Source organism: Jaculus jaculus, chromosome 6 (genome assembly GCF_020740685.1).
Source record: "Jaculus jaculus isolate mJacJac1 chromosome 6, mJacJac1.mat.Y.cur, whole genome shotgun sequence".
In the NCBI taxonomy this organism is placed as follows: domain Eukaryota; kingdom Metazoa; phylum Chordata; class Mammalia; order Rodentia; family Dipodidae; genus Jaculus; species Jaculus jaculus.
This window is the reverse complement of record NC_059107.1, coordinates 114,230,337-114,248,997: the sequence shown is the minus strand read 5'-3', so window position 1 is coordinate 114,248,997 and position 18,661 is coordinate 114,230,337. Positions and strand designations below refer to the sequence as shown.

Sequence of the window (18,661 nt, the reverse complement as noted above, 5' to 3'; positions counted from 1 at the left end):
ATTGAGGGCAAACAGACATGTAAGCACTTAAAGCACAGCATTATAAATACTGAAGTAGCAGTCAGGAAGACAGGCAATGAAATGGGTGCTTCATTCTGCTGGAAGTCCAGGAAGGGTCATGGAGAGATGTATATGGGGAAGGAGGAAGGGTTAACCATGTAAAGAAGGCAGAGGAAACAGCATGTGAAAATGCCTAGAATCTATGAAAATATTGACAATTTTGGAAACTGCCCCAGGTCCATGGAGTTAAGTCAGATGGTACCGATGGGAAAGCAGCCAATAAAGAAGTCTAGTGGTGCCTGGGTGAAGATTATTAAAGACTTCTGCACCCCACTAGGTAAAGAGTTTAGATTTCATCTGCTAGGCCTTCACTATCTGCAAAAGCAACCCATGGCCACTTACAGCTAAGCAAACAACAATGTAAATGAACCAAAATTAAATAAAATTAGAACTTGATTTTTTTTCCATCCATCCTTGCCACATGTCTGATGGACAATAGCCACATGATTTGTGGCTGTGAGTGGTAACTAAAGACAGTTTCTTCCAACTAGCAAAAAGGATGTGAAGCAGATAATGTGTTTGTTGTAGGACAAGAGGAAAGAAATAGAACAATAAGCAATCCAGGACAATCTAATCCCAGCAGGTGTTCTAGAGACAGATTTGTAGGCCACAGCCTGGGACTTAATTTCAGAATGAGATGAATACACGTCCTGATTCCATTATTTAAAAGGTTTTCTTTACAGAACTTGAGACTTATTGGACATGTGAATTCTGACTCAAAGGGACTTTGAATTTAACTTGTGTATGTACAAAACCTGGATATGCAGAACATGCCTCTACCTCTACCAGTCTGGGGGTGCTTTTCCTCCCCAAGATATTTTTCCAAATATCTGAATAATATTAAACACAACCAACATATCAGTGGTTGAAATAATTTAGAAATGTATTTCCCTCTCATGTATTCACCTCCAGGGTTGATGTGACAGCCAAAGTTATCACATTATGTACCCAGATTCTTCTCTTTGGTTAGGGCCACTTGGTTTTTCTTCTCATGGTCCAAGATGTAAGTCATCACAGCCATGTGCAAAGCAGGAGGGTATAATACGAAGCAGTGGAGGAGAACACTGCCTCTCCCTTGGTACCCATGATCTGAAAACCACACACCCATACTTCCTCTCCCATGCACGAAGGATGACTTAGTCAAGTTGGCACAACTAGTTGCAAAGCTGAGGAGCCATGTACTGTGCATCCTACCAAGTTGCCAGCCTTAACCCTGGGATCTTGTTATGAAAGAAAAAAAGGGAGAGTAAGGGCTGTAGAGATTGCTTAGTGGTTAAGGCACTTGTTTGTGAAGCCTAAGGATCCAGATTTCATTCCCTAGTACCCATGTAAGCCAGATACACAAGGTGGCACATGCATATGGAGTTTGTTTGCCTGGCACACCAATTCTTTCTCTCTCTCACTCTGTGTGTGTGTGTATGTATGTATGTGTGTGTGTGTGTGTGTGTGTTCTTCTCTCCCCCCTCTTTCTCTCAAATAAATAAATAAATAAATAAAATTTTTAAGGGAGAATGGGCAGAGCATGGTGTCACATGCCTTTAGTCCTAGCACTTGGGAGGCAGAGGTAGGAGGATTGCCGTGAGTTCTAGGCCACCCTGAGAATACATAATGAATACCAGGTCAGCCTGGGCTACAGTAAGACTCTACCTCAACAAACAAAACAAAACAAACGAACAAACAGTGGATTCCCAGGGCACAGCTAACTCTTATAGAAATCTGGCTATGTGTGCTGTATGCATCTGGGGCCTGGAAGTGCTATGCATTTTATTTAGCTGATAACAGCTAAAATGCCACATGGAGATGCACGTGCTTGGCAAGAATCTCAAGGGTACTGTACTGCACAGTCAAAGCCCAGCTGGAACCCCCTGTATGCTATCACTCACGGAGTGTGTTTACTGGGAGCTGTCTACACCACCGCACCTCCTCTTTCTTCCCTGCCACTTTGTGTTCTGCAATGAGTTGTGATCTTTTTGATTGAGAGAATATGTATAAAGAAAAATGAAACAATTTCATTCTGGATGTTAATATACAGCTCATAAGGGTTCAAAATCTATTAGAAGCAAATAATGAAGGAATAAAGAGTAGTCTCCCAGAAGTCTTGACATTATGCAGGGCAGAATAAATCTGATGCAGACTAAGATGCTTTTATGAACAAGAGAAGACTGAGTTTGGTGAAAGAGAATGGCAAAGTTATAGTATTTTGAAGGATAATCTCTTAAAAATGAATTCCTCATTATGAAGACAGAAGTAAGTATAAAATAATCAGTAGAAATGGCCTGAGCAAATGAAGGTCTGTCTGCCCCTAACAAACCACTATAAGAAATCTGCAGACATGCTGTGACCTCAGTATTGGGGGGGGGGTGGCATTGAATAATTGCCGCCTGCTCCTCCTTCCTAAGTCCCATACTGTCACGATTCTAGTTGTTAGTGCTGACAGGAGACAGGTCCCCAGGGTCCCATCTCCTCCTCTACAGAGGATAATTTGCTTCAGGACCATTTGCCCATCATATCCCTTTAGGGATAATAATGCCCAAGGCCTACATCCCAAAAGAAGACCATGTTGCCATGTCCCAGCTCCTTGTCCATGGGTGGGTTATATCCTGACTCAAGTAGTCCTTACCACTAAGGACCGATACCCACGAGGTATGTGTAGTCTTCCTGCTACTTTTAGTTCATCATTAAGTATGTACCAGGGGCCGAAGAGATGGCTTAGTGGTTAAGCGCTTGCCTGTGAAGCCTAAGGATCCCGGTTCAAGGCTCGATTCCCCAGGACCCACGTTAGCCAGATGCACAAGGGGGCACACGCGTCTGGAGTTCGTTTGCAGTGGCTGGAAGCCCTGGTGTGCCCATTTCTCTCTCTCTCTCTCTCTCTCTCTCTCTCTCTCTCTCTCTCTCTCTGTCTGCCTCTTTCTCTTTCTGACTTTTTCAAATAAATAAATAAGATAAACAAAAAAAGTTAAAAAAAAAAAAGGGATGCACCAGGAATTTCTGCAAAGTGCTTTGGATGAAACTGAATGTAGACCTGCCTTTATAAATAAGATCCTTGGACACTTCCTGCTGGTATTTTAAAAAATAAAAATAAGTCTACTTAATGTATTCTTTATTTTCTTCATCAGATCCCCTCAGCAGAGTGTGTTTAAGACCAAAGAATGTAACAGATTCCCTAAGCACCTACATTAATGCTAATTATATTCATGTAAGTAAATATAAATTTCTTTCTCGTTGACATGTAGACTATTTGGAATTATTGGCTCTACTTTTTTCCCTCAAAGTGAAGCTTAATTTAGCTTGTCACTAGCAAGTGTTTGTGTGTTTGTCATAGTCATATCAACATTAGTGGTGGGTTCTTCACAATGAGTCATCCTTTGTGAGTCCTTTGTGAGTCCCTGACTGTGGGCTCCACATAAATATTCTGGTGAGGCTGGGCCTCCCACGCCTAGCTACAGGACCCAAGCTGGATTTGGTGGGAAACACCGCTAGCCTTGCAGTGCTGGCAGCAATGAAGCTGCTGAAATCCCTCCTGCTTCGGTTCTGAAGATATTGCCTCTAAATGTCCACTGCAACTCATGAACCTAAAAGTCAATATTTTTGTCTCTTTGCTCCAATCAGGGCTATAATGGCAAGGAGAAAGCTTTCATTGCCACCCAGGGCCCCATGATCAACACAGTGAATGACTTCTGGCAGATGGTTTGGCAGGAAGACAGCCCCGTGATTGTTATGATCACAAAGCTCAAAGAGAAAAACGAGGTATGACCTTTAGCCAAGTTCTCACTGTTACATGTGTTCAGCCACTAAAAGAGAGATTCTGTGGAACTAAATTTGCCATGTACTTATAGTAGATGAGTATAAGATGGAAACTGAGACATGAAGAAGCCAGAACACTTTATAACACCATCAAATGACCATTGGTATTTTATAAAGGATGAATCTCCTTCAGACAAGTTCATATATTGTTACATACCTATCTCCTTTGCAGCCATTTAGTGTGGATATGAGGAACCATGAATTAAAAATAATCACACAAAATTTGTAAACTGTTACCATAACTTGTAGGCAAGAAATTTTTTTTAAAATTACTTATTTAGGGCTGGAGAGATGGCTTAGTGGTTAAGCACTTGCCTATGAAGCCTAAGAACCCCAGTTCGAGGCTCGATTCCCCAGGACCCACGTTAGCCAGATGCACAAGGGGGCACACACATCTAGAGTTCGTTTGCAGTAGCTGGAGGCCCTGGCATGCCCATTCTCTCTCTCTCTATATCTGCCTCTTTCTCTCTCTCTGTCTGTCACTCTCAAATAAATAAATAAAATTTAAAAATAAATAAATTAATTAATAATGAAAATTACTTATTTAGATCCCAAGTAATTTTTTCTTATGGCTAGGGATATGTTAGTAAACTAAAAATAGGAAAGTTCCCTTTCATTGGTTCATTTTAACAAACAAAAACTCATAAACACACCAAATTTATGAATAATATACTGTAATAGAAGGAAAAATTGCTATTGAAAGCAAAGCAGAGCAGGATAAGGGGCTGGCATTGGGGAAAGGAAGATGGGAGACTGGACAAAGACTAACAAAAGTCCAACGACTTTTCAATGTCTTCATAGTATGCAACCCAAACAACAGACAAAATTAGATTCTGTTTCCATACTGATAGCTTTTTTAATGACTTAGCATGCAGAATAATTCATTCTGAATTTCATACCATAAAATTAAAATGAAATTTTTCATGAAGGCTGCTATCCTAGGTACTATTTACGTTTTAGGGCATCTTATTAGAATAACTTGCAGTCTTACATTAGTCAATATTTTTTCTGTTTTCTTGTAAAAACTATTATACTAGGGCTTTACCTTGGCAATCTGAATTGTCAAAGCTGAATTTTTACTTACCTTACATTCATTTTGCAAGTAGTTCACTTGTGTAACATTGCTACTAATTAAGAGAATCCAGGTGATAAGACAAAAGATTAAAAAGTGTATTGCTTTCTTCATTTTTCTTACAATGAATGAAATATTTTTTTCTAAAATGTATCCCAGAAAAGTAGTGTGATTTTGAGTAATAGATGAAGTTGACTGCTTAACTAACTATGCATGGCTTACTGATGAAGGCATTCTATGAAACTCATGAATAAGCCCTAATATTCTCAGCCATTTCACACATAGTGCCAACATCTTAAAGTTAATTGGCAATTCCTACACAGTTGTTTAATATATATATATTAGCTTTATGGTAGAAAAGATTCTTCTGATTTGAAATGCAGAATTTGTATATGTGTTCATATATGCAGACTTATAGAGAATTTGTGTAAGATGCACACATATATCCCAAAAAACCTTCCAGTACAAAACCAGTTACACTGGACAAACTATAAAATACTATCCATAGCAGAGCTTTAAAAAAATAAATGAACTTCTAAAATTTATTTTAAAATTCCAAAACTTTAATTAAAGATATAAAATCAGGAAAGCAAGCATCACTTGGGTTTATAACAATTAGAATCAATCCTGGCATGGTGGCCCACAGGAGGCAGAGGTAGGGGAATTGCTATGAAATTGAGGACTAAGGCCAGCCTTAGACTACATAGTGAATTCCAGGTCAACCTGGGCTAGAGTGAGACCCTACCTCAAAAAATAATAATAATAATAATAGAATTAATGTAAAAAACTGGACTTACAAGAGCCAGGAGTTCAAATTGAGCCTTTACATAATGTGAACTCCTGAAAACGATAATAATATGCCTTTAGTGAAAAAGTAAACCACAAATTAAATTTGCCTATCAAATTAAAATTTTAACAGGAAGTTATTTTATTTAAATCTGGCTTTCTTATTGGACAAAAAGGCTCTCTTGAGCATTCCAAGCTGAGAAGCCTCAGATAATAAAATTAGAAAATGCCAGGTAGAGTAATTAGCATTAGAAGTAATACCACGTTGGTGGAGTTGTCCATATTTTATAAAAACAAAAGCAAGATGTTTCTAGATATATACACTCTCAACATATCCCTCACAGAACTTTCAGGAAAAATAAAAACCTTCTTTCAAATATCAAAATTATGAGACACACAAATAAGCAATATACAATAAGGAAAAAATCAGAAGAAGCAACCAGTAGTAGAAATAGGCCCATGAGAAATTTTAAAAAGAGCAATTACAGACAGAGGCTTTAGAAAACTAATTTTGGATATAAAATATAAGATAAAATATTTTTCAAAGTAACAAGCTAGTATCAACTAAAAACTAGGAAGATATAAACTGAACCCAAAAAGCACCAGGAATAAACATGACATATGACATTAACATGAAAATTGCTCAGTAGCTAGGTGTACAAGCCTACACACAGGTGAATAAATAATTAGTGATTGACATGACAACTGCTAAAGATCTTACCTAGAAGAAGACTTAAAACATGAGAGTTGAAGAGAAAGATGGAGTATTGTACTTAAATGTGCCACATATGTTTAATGGACTTCTTTTTAAAAAAAAATAAATGCCACAAGAAAAAAGTGGTATTTGAAAAAATTATAACTACAGGTTTCCCAAAATTGGTGAAAGACAACAGCCTTAGACTTGATATAAAGACAATAAATCCTAGGCTGGGTAAGTGAAAATAAATCCACAGCTAGATATAACTGGAACTGAAGACACCAATGAGAGGATGATGGCTTATGCCTTTAATGCTATCCCTTGGAAGATAGAGGCAGGAGGATTAGGGCTCTGGCATGCCCATTCTTTCTCTCTCCCTTGTTCTCTCTGTTTCCCTTGCTCTCTCTATTTCTTGCTTTCTCTTTCTAGTTGTCTCTTTCTCTTCCTCAAATAAATAAATATATATATTTTTTAAAAGAGAAAATAGTCATTTCAGAAGGTCAGTTCATGATCAACTGGCCTCATTCCCTTTGGGACTAGGGCAAGGCAAACCATCACAATGGAGAGCACATGGTAGAGCAAGACTGCTCAGATCTGGGCAGCTGTAAAACTGAGAGAGAAAAGGGGCAAGATTCCAACATCCCCTTCGAAGTATGCATACAATCACTTTCTACTAGGCCCACCTGCTAAAGATTCCAACACTTTCCAGTAATGCCATAAGCTGGCAACCAAACCATGACAGGATGAATTGCAAATTTCTCCATAAATTATTATGACGTAAATATTTTTTCAAGATATATTTAAGTCTTTACAAATCCTGTTACTTCTATTAGAAATAAAATTCACCAGACATGGTAGCTTATGCCTATAGTCTTAGCATTTTGTAAGCTGAGGCAGGAGGATCACTATGAATTTAATAAGGCCAGACTGGGATACAGAGTAAGAATCTGTCTCAAAAATCAGTTAATTCAATTTAATCACACTAAATCAATTTAGGAAAATAACACAATCTAGGTAATTGTAAATATAAGCATATGTTTTTGAAATGAAAACATGACATTCTTCAGTGCTGCATAATGATTCAGGATTAATATTTAACAAGGTAGCTATGACAGAGTATGTCAAATTAATCAACTTACAGGTCATAGCAACTGTATATTAATTATGATTTTTTGTTCACTTGAGCATTATTTTAATTTTTATTCACTTATTTACATGTGTGCGTATGGATGTGCCAGGACCTCTTACCACTACAAGTGCCACATGTTTGTGCCACTGTTTGCATCAGGCTTTATGTGGTTGGCTTAGGAATTGAACCCAGGCCAGCAAGATTTACAAACAAGCACCCTTAACCACTGAGCCATTTTCTCAGTCCTGCTGGAGCAGTGTGTGTGGGGGGGGGAGGGGGGGTTGTGTGTATGTTATGCCCATGTGTGTTCAGATGTCAGAGAAGGACACTGGGTGTTGTCCTCTATCACTCTTCCACATTATTTCCCCAAGACAGAGTCTTTCACTGATGCTGGAGCTTGACTTTTTCAGTTAGCCATCAGCAACCCTCCTGTCTCCACTCCTTCATGGTTGGGGTGACAGCATTGACAACCATGCCTGGCTTTGTACAAGGATTCTAGAGGTTTAACTCAGGTTCTCATGCTTACACTGCAAGTACACTTACCAGCAAAGCCATCTACCCAGCCCCCATTTCAATATACTCTGTTTGTTCACTGATGGAAAAAGTCAGAAATGTACTCCAGCTTGTTCTAAAATAGGAATTTTCTAGGACATAAACTATGGTTGATAGTCAGAAAGCTTTCCTTAGAGAGTATTGACATAGTTTAAAGAGACCTACTATATGCAACTAGGAACATATCAAAGCCCCAGAGCTCTTCTTCAGCTCCAAGACTAAGGTTGTCGTTATACCGGAACTGCTCTGTGAGTCAAATATGTATTTTAAAGTGATACACTTCATTCACCAACGATGCTCAGGGCTCATTTAGCATGCAAGGAAATAGGACTCAAGGCCAGGCATGGTGGCACATGCCTTTAATCTCAGCACTTGGGAGGCAGAGGTAGGAGGATCACCATGAGTTCAAGGCCACCCTAAAACTTCATAGTGAATTCTAAGTCAGCCTAGGAAAGAGTGAGACCCTACCTTGAAAAACAAAGAAAATAAATAGTACTCAACGTGTACTGTCTTCAAGTGTGACAGTCATCCATGGGGATAACCTTGTCATTCTCAGATATCATCATGCCCTCCGGGGAAGTATGGGGATCTGTTGAGAGCTAGAATATTTTATCTCTTAAAATAATCCCAACACTAAAATGTGGTTGAGATCTTAGTTTTTCTCTTTGGCCAAATAACTTTAAAAATGTAGGAGTAGTTTATTGATTTTTTTTTTGTGAACTCTTATCTTTTTAATATTTGAGATCTACACCCTAGGGATATCAAAGCCAGATATGTGACATGTCTTCTGTGGTAATCTGCAGCTTATTTTTTCCTATATCCAGTCATAATCCAGAATATTAAAAGAAATATTTTTTGTCATTTTGAAAAACATTGTCTATTCATTTTTAAATTATGTTAAAAGTTCCTTTATGTATAAACTTTCCAAAGATATAAAAAGAATACTATAGAGAAAACTTTGATGTTCAGGATCAAAATGATACTGAGAAGTCTAGCTTAAAAGGAATATACAGTAGGCTTTGCACTACTAGGAAAATGCTGTTTACTGAAAATGTGCCAACTTTCAATTGTGTCAAGCGTCATTGTTTGAAATAGACAAAAATCATTTCCTCCAAAGAATACGGAGGTGGAGTTATCTTTAGAAGTTCCCACGCTTCATATTTTTATGAGCCTTTCTACATTCTAACAAGTAAAGAAATGAATTATTGCCATTTTTATTTTATAATCCCAGTATTTTCACTTACTTTTAACAAAAAGAATAAAAATTAAAATAGAGCTGAAAAATTGATTCTTATAATAAAATATACCACTTGTTGGCAAATTGGAATTCATTCATTTAAATAAATCTTACCATAAAGTTAATTGCTTATTGAAATCAGTGTTCAAAATTTTTCTGATAAATTATTCCAATGCTAGAGAAGAGACAGAAAGGATATAGATATAAATACTGAGTGGATTTTACATTTTTGTGGTTATACTTATATCCACTTGCATTTATTGCATATCTGTGTGAAGCACCATGAGACACAACTTGGGTTCATTCACACTCTACCTCTACAAAGTAGGTTTTACTATTTCTACGCTAAAGATGAGAAAACTGAGGCTCAAGGAAGTGTCATTTTACTTAGAGCCTCCAACTTAGTTGTGATAGAGTCCATATTGCAATTCAGGTTTTATTGATTTCCAGGCCACTATAACCAATCATTGCCACAGCATAGTAGCAGGTCAAAATGAGGAAGCATGATGGAAAACAAGAAACCCACTAAATTCTATCTTTCTTGAAGTGATGGAATTTTCTGGTGACTTATCCTAACATAATACTTCTCTCAAGTATTTAACCCGGACATACCCTTCTGCCCCTTTCATCTGGGTGACACTAGATGACTTATGTAGTAGAATCCCCATTTGACTCACTTATTCAGCCATTACACACAGTTTAACTTCAAAACCCCTATAAAAGAATTCTATTCTTTTTTACTTTTTATTTTTTACTATTTTATTTATTTATTTGCAAGCAGAGAGAGAGAAAGAGGGAGGGAGAGAGAGAGAGAGAGAGAGAGAGAGAGAGAGAGAGAGAGAGAGAGAATGGATGTTCCCGAGACTCCAACTGCTACAATCAAACTCCAGATGCATGCACCACTTTGTGCTTCATGTAGGTACTGGGGATCAAACATGGGACATTAGGCTTTTCAGGCAAGGGCCTTAACTAATGAGCCATCTCTCCCAACCCCAAAGAATTCTATCTTAACTTTCCCTTTCCTTTCTTTTCTTTTCTTTTCTTCATTTATCTGATAAAATTACAGAAAACATGTATTTCAACTACATTTTCTTAGTCAAACAATTAGTACAATGCATAAAGGTCTGAAGAGTAAGTAGCTGCCCAACGGGGAAAAAACAGTCCAGCAAAACAATAGCATGTGAAGGCATGTGAGAAGCTTCATCATGAGCAGAGTGTGGTGGTCCAAGCCTTTAGTCTCAGCACTCAGGAGGCTGAGGAAGGAGGATCACCATGAGTCTGAGTCCAGCTTAGGCTACAGGGCAAGTTCCAGATCAGCCTGGGCTAGTATAAGACCTGCCTCCAAAAGTCTATCCCCCCCCCTAAAAAAAGGAGAAAAGGGGAGAGAGACCACATTACATGCCAGACATCAGAATTTTGGTATACCAGAGACCCATGTGGCATAGTAGGGAGTGAAGGGAAATGAAACGGTGAAGACAAGTTGCGCTGAGGACCAGAGCACTACGCTAAAGTCTGGGGTTTCATGATCCAGCCAGAAGAAGCCACTAAGAGTCTCTTTAACACAGAAAGACCCAATCTAATTTGTGTGTCAGGAATACAGTTGGTGGTAGGATATAATGATCTGGACTTAAAAAAAAGTAAGGACATGCAGAGAAGTAGGTTAGAAAGTTGTGACTACAGTCCAGGTAGGAAATAATGAGGTACTGAACCAAGGCTGTGTCAGTGTGCTGAAAACAGGGGACAGATTTAAAAGGCATTCTAGAGGTTCTGAATGTATGAAAGATAAAGGAGAATTTGACTTCCAGATTTCTAGTTTGGGAGGTTGAATGGATGGTGATGTCATGAGCAGGGGAGATTTGTGATACTTTCAAGTATGAAGTTTAAGGAGTGCCAGAGATGTCTGGATGGTAAAGCCTATTGAGTACATAGAAGGGGAAGTCTAGAGCTCTGCAGAATGTCTAGGTTGGAGACAGAGACCAGACACACAGTGGCTGAGTCATGGGAAGGTGTACAACTGACATGAATAGAGTAGCAGGGCATTGCATCCTGTTGAGTGTTCTGCTTTTCACATTATATCCTAATTCATCAAAACATTACTTTCACTAATTACTAAAATTCCAATTGTGTGCATATACTTAAATGATTGTAATCATTTCCCTATTTAGTAGATGCTTAAATTGCTTTGATTAGTTCATTAAGATATACTTACAGATGCAAACTTACCTGAGCAAATGATGTGAACTTTTGAAAGAACTTATTCCCCTGTGTTTACCAGACAGACTCCCAATTGTATCATCACCTTCAATGTCTGCACTTTTCCAGGCAACGTCAGTGGCGTCCAGTACCTAGCTCCTCTTTATAGAACATCCACTGCTATGTACATTTGTGTATATTCCCCCATTAACTTAACAAATATTTATCAACTGTTTACTAACAAGCTTTAGTATGAGCACTTGAACTGGATCTTTGACAACCCTAACAAAAATCCCTCCCTTCACAGAGTGCATAAATTTAAAGGAAAAGACACAACAAACAAGCCACAATAAATGTGTTATTTATTAAATTACTTAACAAACATGATAAAATAAATTATATTATGCATATATATATATATATATAGTGATATCAGTGCTATGTATATGCTGAATACAATGTGCTACATATCAGTATGACTATTAAACACTGTATATTCATATCACTGATACATACTGTAGAAAAAAGTCATAGATAAGGGGAAGAGAAATGGAAAGCAGATGGGAATGTCAAGTTAGACAGTGACTATGGGCATCTTTGAGAAAGCATGTGAATAAGTCAAAACTAAATCTGGCAGAAGGCAAAAGAAATAGCCAGTGAGAATGTCCTGAATCTCCTGGTATTTGAAGAAGAGCAAAGAGGTCAGTGGGGTGAAAGACAAGCATGCACAGGATAGACTGACAAGAGAGGAGGTCAAAGATGAAACTATTACTTGGAAATAACATTCCCAGGGAGCTAGCACAGTTTCACCTCTGGGAACATAATGTCTAAGTTCCTAGAATCTTGGTGCATCAGTACCATAGGGAAAATGTGGCTTCTTACCTAACAGATGTTGGAAGGCACTGATAAATGATTTATGGCTAACTTTGCATTTTAGACAGCACTATATGAATCTAAATGATTGTTACCATTATCCATCATAAATATGTTGAAATTTATAGAGCACAGCCTGCAAGAATCTTATGAGCACAAAAAGATAATTACTTAATTAAGTCAAATTATAGCTTCTGTAGATGTTTTGGTTAATTAACCACATTCCAAGAGAAGAGGTTTTTCTTTGTAATATAAAATACTAAGTATATCTTATGCTTCCTTATGTTTCACTATAAAATATGATATACATACAAATGGATAAAAATAGTTATTCAAGATATAATGAAGTATGTTTTAAGCTCAAATATCTTTTTTTTAGGTAGGGTCTAGCCTAGGCTGATCTGCAATTCACTATGTATTCTCAGACTAGCCTCAAACTCACAGTGATCCTCCTACCTCTGCCTCCTGAGTGTTGGAATTAAAGATGTACACCACCACATCCCACAAATATCTTTTTAGAAATGATAAATGTTATGGATGATGGATCTGTTTGATTATTATCACACTGTTCCTTATCAATATGGACAACTATTATATGTCAAATAAGAACATGTACATTAGAAAGTAGACCTCAGTAGCTAATGGTGCTTTCCATGCAAGCATATAGACCTGAATTTGATCCCTAGCACCCTTCTAAAGTGCAGGGTATGGCCGCACATGCCTGTAACCCCAGTCCTGAGAGATGGGTGGAGACAGGAGAATCACTGGAGCTCAGCCAGTCTGACTGAAAACAGCAGCTCCAGTTTCAGTGAGAGACTCTTTCTAGGAAACAGTGCAGAAGAGTGACACACGTGGACACCTGCTATTCTACTCTGGCCTCTGTAAACATGGAGCATGTGTAACTGCATACACTAGACACACACACACACACACACACACACACATAAAGAATAGATCTTCTTGAGCTGGACACTTGAAGAAAGCATGCATTTTTGTAACAAAATATTAGTAAGAAAATATTAAAATTGCAGTCTGTTACAGTCTAAATACACAAAAGAGAAACACATATTCTCTATCATTTGCAACTATCTAAAAATATGAGCTCAAGTTAGGTAACTGAGAGGGTTCATTAAATCTAATAAGCTAGAAGAAACAGGGCTGTTTGGTCTTTTAAATTTTGAACACTACCAGATGCTTGGAAGTCTGTCCATGCACGGCAACTGAAAGCACTGAAGCAAAGGGAGGCTAAGAAACTTGCCCCAGGCCAGACATCTAGAAGCAAGCTCCTCTCTCCTCTTCACCATTGCATACTATTTCTTCTTGTCGTAGATTCAGAATGAATAGGTTATAATACCAAAAGTGATTATGGCCAGAGAGAGGCATATACTATTGCTTGGTGAAGACATTCTTAGTCTGGCAGTGTACATCTATAATCTTAGCAGGTGCAAATTGGAAACAGGAGGCTTAAGAATCCAAGGCCAGCCTGAGCTATAAAGTTTGAGCCTGTCTAAAAGAACCAAGGCTGGGGTGTAGTTTGGTGATAGAATCCTTGCCTAACATGCTTAAGGCTGTGGGTTTTATCCCCAGCACTTCAGAAAAATGTCTTTCAAAAAGGGGGGCTTCTGTCATGAGTGAGCAATTCAGTGGCTGTTGGTACAGAATCATTTTAAAATGGGTGTCTAATCATTCTCTTTAAGGAGAACAGGGGCTATAGAATGTGTTCATATCTATTGTGAAGGGAAAAAAAGCTGTGGAATCTGTTCAAAGTAGTAAATAATCTAAAAGTGTGGGTTAGAGTTGAGATTGGGGAAGTGACACTCAAGTTAGAGGTCAGTGCCGAGTACTTAAGAAGATCCATGTTTTATATCAAGAATGAGGAAAACAAATGAAGTCTCATGACCAGAGCATCTGTTCAAACAGGTGAAACTGGGTAATGTTGGATGCCAGCTATCATGTGACCAATGGAGACCCACTAAGAAGCATTACATATGATGAACACTGTCAGTGGGCTACACTGATCCAGGAGCATAAGCTAGATCCACCAGAAAACTTGGGATCCAATGCAAGACTCTGTTTGCCAAAGCATACCACAAGAGCCCACCCAGGAAGCAATGCACCAGTAAAGCTGCAAGCCTGAGGAGATGCCTCGTATGGAGGCCAAGGACCAGGCACTGCCCAGCAATGCCAAGCAGCCTGAAGCCATTTCTTGTGTGCCTAGGGACTTGATTATTACGACACTTGAGCAATTAAGTGTTGACAAAAGCCTTGAGGCTCAATAGCACCCCTATAAGGGGTAAAGGAACTTCCCATCTTCTCTCAGAAGGTTTTTTTTTTTTTTTCTTTTTTTCGGTTTTTTGAGGTAGGGTCTCATTCTAGCCCAGGCTGATCTGGAATTCACTATGTAGTCTCAGGGTGGACTCAAACTCACAGTGATCCTCCTACCTCTGCCTCCTGAGTGCTGGGATTAAAGACATGTGCCACCATGCCCTGCTTTCTCAGAAGTTTTGATCACTGAATTGCTGGAAGAAGTTGACATAGATTAGCAGGAGAAGAGGCACACAAATGTTTTTCATGCATAGGGACATGAAAAGCATAAAAAACAAGGATTCAAAAAGCCAATGAGACACAGAAACATATATGATCATCTTAGGGGAGAGTGAATGGGGTGGGGACCTTTTTAAGATGGTTGTTTAGGGGGCAGTTCTTGTTTAATATTGTTTTATGTTTGTTGTTTCTTTTGTCTTTTTTATTTTTTTTGAAGTAAGTTTTCACTCAAGCCCAGGCTGACCTGGAATTCACTATGTAGTCTCAGGGTGGCCTTGAACTCATGATGATGCTCCTACCTCTGCCTCCCAAGTGCTGGAATTAAAGGTGTGTGCCACCACACCCAGCTTGATTGTTGTTTCTTGAGGCAGGGTGTTGCTAGGTAGCACAGGTTGGCCTCAAATTTACAATCCTCCTTCTTCCTCAGCCTCCTGAGTGCTGGGACTGAGAACATGAGCCACCAAACAGGCCCTGAGAAACTGTTTTTAGGGGAAATAAACAGGTCAAAAGAACAGAGAATGGCTTTGAGCAGAGTACATCTGGCCTCTGGGTATGGAGTCATCTCTTGTCTTCTTTCCTGAGAGCGGATCTCCCCTGTTTGAGATTATCAGGAGAGGGGGAGGTTGCAGTAATTACATTCCTTGTGGAAGAACTCCGTCAGATAAGGAGCCTTCAGAGGGAGCTCCTACAGGGCTTCCTGAGAGATGGAGTAAAAGGCAGGGCCAGCAAGTCAGAGAGACCTTGGCTCTGAGGCCACTGCTTTACTTCCTGATACTGCTAATATCAAAACATCATAACTGGATACCACTTTCTGAATATTTGGGCCTGTTTTTCTATTTCTGAACATTTTTGTGTCACATAAAGGGAGACTATCTATGCCTATACTTAAGTCTGATGAGAAATGAAAAGTCATGCAGACATGTAATTGGACAAGAATGTGTAATCTAATGGTGATATATAGAATAGTACCATTTCTCCTCCCAGGTATGGAGTAAATCTCTCTGCAACAAAAGTCTCTACTTTTAGTCTATTATCTTAAATTAAAGATTTTTTTAAATAGCCAGATCCTCTACAAAAAGGCAAGGGAAGGTTAGAGTAATATTTTCAAGTTATACAACTTTGAAGGGAAAGGTTTCTCTGGTTTTTATGACCCGCCTTGGAGAAAAGAAATCCTAATGATTAAGACTTGCTGCCTTAGGAGAGAAAGGGAGAAGGGGGTAGGAGAGCAGGAAAGGCCAAAGAGACACATTTGCTCCTGAGTGAGTGAAGTACTCGTCTTGCCAAAGCACCGTGTTTCTGGGTCTTGTTCTCTCAGTTCCAACACAGCTTCCTATTTTATTGAGTTTGTATCATTTATATGACCTATAGGGCTTCAATAATGAATACAATCACCATCATCAAATGGCATCAGTATAAATACCACTTGGTGAGCATCTGGCTCCATGGGTGACAACAGCCCTAGCTTTAGGAGGAGCGGACCTAGAGCATGCAGGACCTGAGAGCGCTGACACACATTACAGAAAGAGGAGGGGCACTGCCTAGTGCTGGTGTTGGCCAGGGCTGGCTGGGTCAGTGCAGAAATCAGAATGTTGATTCACAAAGTGATAAGCTTTCAAAGATCCTAGACTCCAAAGAGTTTCCCCCAAGAGCCCTACAAAAACGTCCAGTGGCTCAGTCTCCTTAGCTATAAATGTCTTAAAACGCAAGTGATACCTGATACTAACATACCTACCCCAAAAGACCATGGAAGGGATCAAATCATATAATTCTGGTGAAGGTATCTTAAACAATACATCAATTAGTATGCCTCTGTTAGTAATGTTTAGATGAAGCACTATGAGTAATAGTACTTACAATAATAATGCTAGATAATCTGTCTTACTCTATCCATCTTTTAGACATTAAAGGAATTTGAACACCTCTTTTGTTAGTTCATAGCCACTTTCCAAAGCATGGTACATGTTCTAGGCTTGGAGCATACATCTCTTTGATTTTAAGTGTGTAGACACTGAAAGAGAAATAACTTTAAAATAGGTATTTTGTTCCTGGAAGTTAAATTCCTGACTATCTAAATAGCCTTCCTTTGGAAGGGGTGATAGGAGCTACTTTTCTAGAAACTCACAAAAATATAAATTCACATTTCTTTACTTTGTGTTCATTTGCTGTAAACCACTGGCTGTACAGGATCAGTTAACAAGTACTGTCTTTTCAATCAGAGCCTGATAATTATTTATTTGCACAAGATACATATGCTCCTCTAAAAAATCTGTTATTTCCTCCAACTGATGGATTCTTGGGAGAAACAAATAATTTTACTGAAAAGGCGAGCCCGGTTAGCAGAGTGGAAGCGATGCCCTGGGGTCATGCTCTCCTAGATAGTGTTCTGTTTTGAATTACCTACAATTAGTACACTTGCACAATATTCTCTGCAAGGCAGAATTTTCCTTCCTTGCATTTTCTGCCTCTTTCATATCATTGTTAGTGGCACAATAAAGAAGACCTAAAAGACTGTGCAGCAAAAGAATTTGAATGTGAACTTGGGTCCCTTGAGACAATTGCATTTGCTGCTCTCCCAGTTCATATTCAAAAGCACCTACACTTATCTGGCCTCCTTTTCTACTTTCTTCTAAAGGAAGGGAGATATATTCAATGTGTAAAAATAAGCTATTGTATCTTAGAAAGGAGATAGGATGCTAATTAAAGGTGGTTTGAATGAACAAGTCACACTGCATTGTATACTGGGAGCCAAGTCAAGGAGAACATTCAAGAAGACCAGGTAAGCTTGGATGAGAAGCAGCAACACTTCTATTTATCAAGTCACTGCAGAAGCCTTCATAAGTGTTGCTAACGCTCAGGTGCAGGTGGCAATTTTCTGCCTGGCAGATTCTCCCACTGCTTTTGAGAACCACCTTCTTCAAAGGGCCTACTGCTCAGAGCCAACTGTGAACAAGAGGATGTATGGGCTCAACAGCTGGGCCACAGCAGACCTCTTTCGTTGGTCATTTCCATTTTTAATTTTTTTTGTCACTGTTTTTGGACTCACCTGGGAGACATGAGTGTTACGCACATAATGGCTGTGGAGATTACTAGTACTCCACCGGGGAAGGGGGCCCAGACAAATCGGTTAGTATAACTACTTTTAAAGGTAATTGTAGACATTTCTCCACATATAGAAGCAGTAGTAAATAAGCCACTCTGACTTGAAAACAGAAAGTTTCTTTCCTTGATATAAATAAGAAATCAGCCAGACTAACCTTTAGTCACATTGCCCAGCAGTCTTAGGTGACAATGTAAATCAAGCTGAAATGGTCTACTGTGTTAGAGTATGATGAAAATATGGGGAACGTAAGTACATGTTTGTTGTGATGGGTGAAATACCGAAAAGTGACTTCCTTCCCAGGCTTGCATGTAGAGCAGTTGACCTATAGCCCAATAAAGCCCTGCAGGTATGTTTCTGCCACAGTACATGTCTTCCCCTTCTGTTTTGTAAATCTATCAATGCTTTTGCTGATTTTTTTTTTCTGAATCTAAATGTATTTAATTTTTTTCGAGTATGTTTGTCATACAAGGGAAGAGCCAAGTGTCCTGGATACTTAAGACCCTGATTGAAGGCAATATGTCAAAAAATTTCTAGGGCTGGAAAGATGGCTTAGGAGTTAAGGCGATTGCCTATAAAGCTTAAGGACCCAGGTTCAATTTTCCTGTACCCACAGA

General features: G+C 38.8%; 1 protein-coding gene across 3 annotated transcripts in view; it reads left to right on the top strand.

The window, feature by feature from the left end:
• Positions 1-18,661, top strand: part of Ptprr (protein tyrosine phosphatase receptor type R) — a 293,879-nt gene that overhangs the window by 245,298 nt on the left and 29,920 nt on the right. For all 3 annotated transcript variants that reach the window (XM_045153538.1, XM_004650100.2, XM_045153539.1), the window contains 2 exons: positions 3,177-3,256; positions 3,670-3,807. In XM_045153538.1, coding sequence (XP_045009473.1) covers positions 3,177-3,256; positions 3,670-3,807 — 218 coding nt within the window. The remainder of the gene's footprint in view (positions 1-3,176; positions 3,257-3,669; positions 3,808-18,661) is intronic.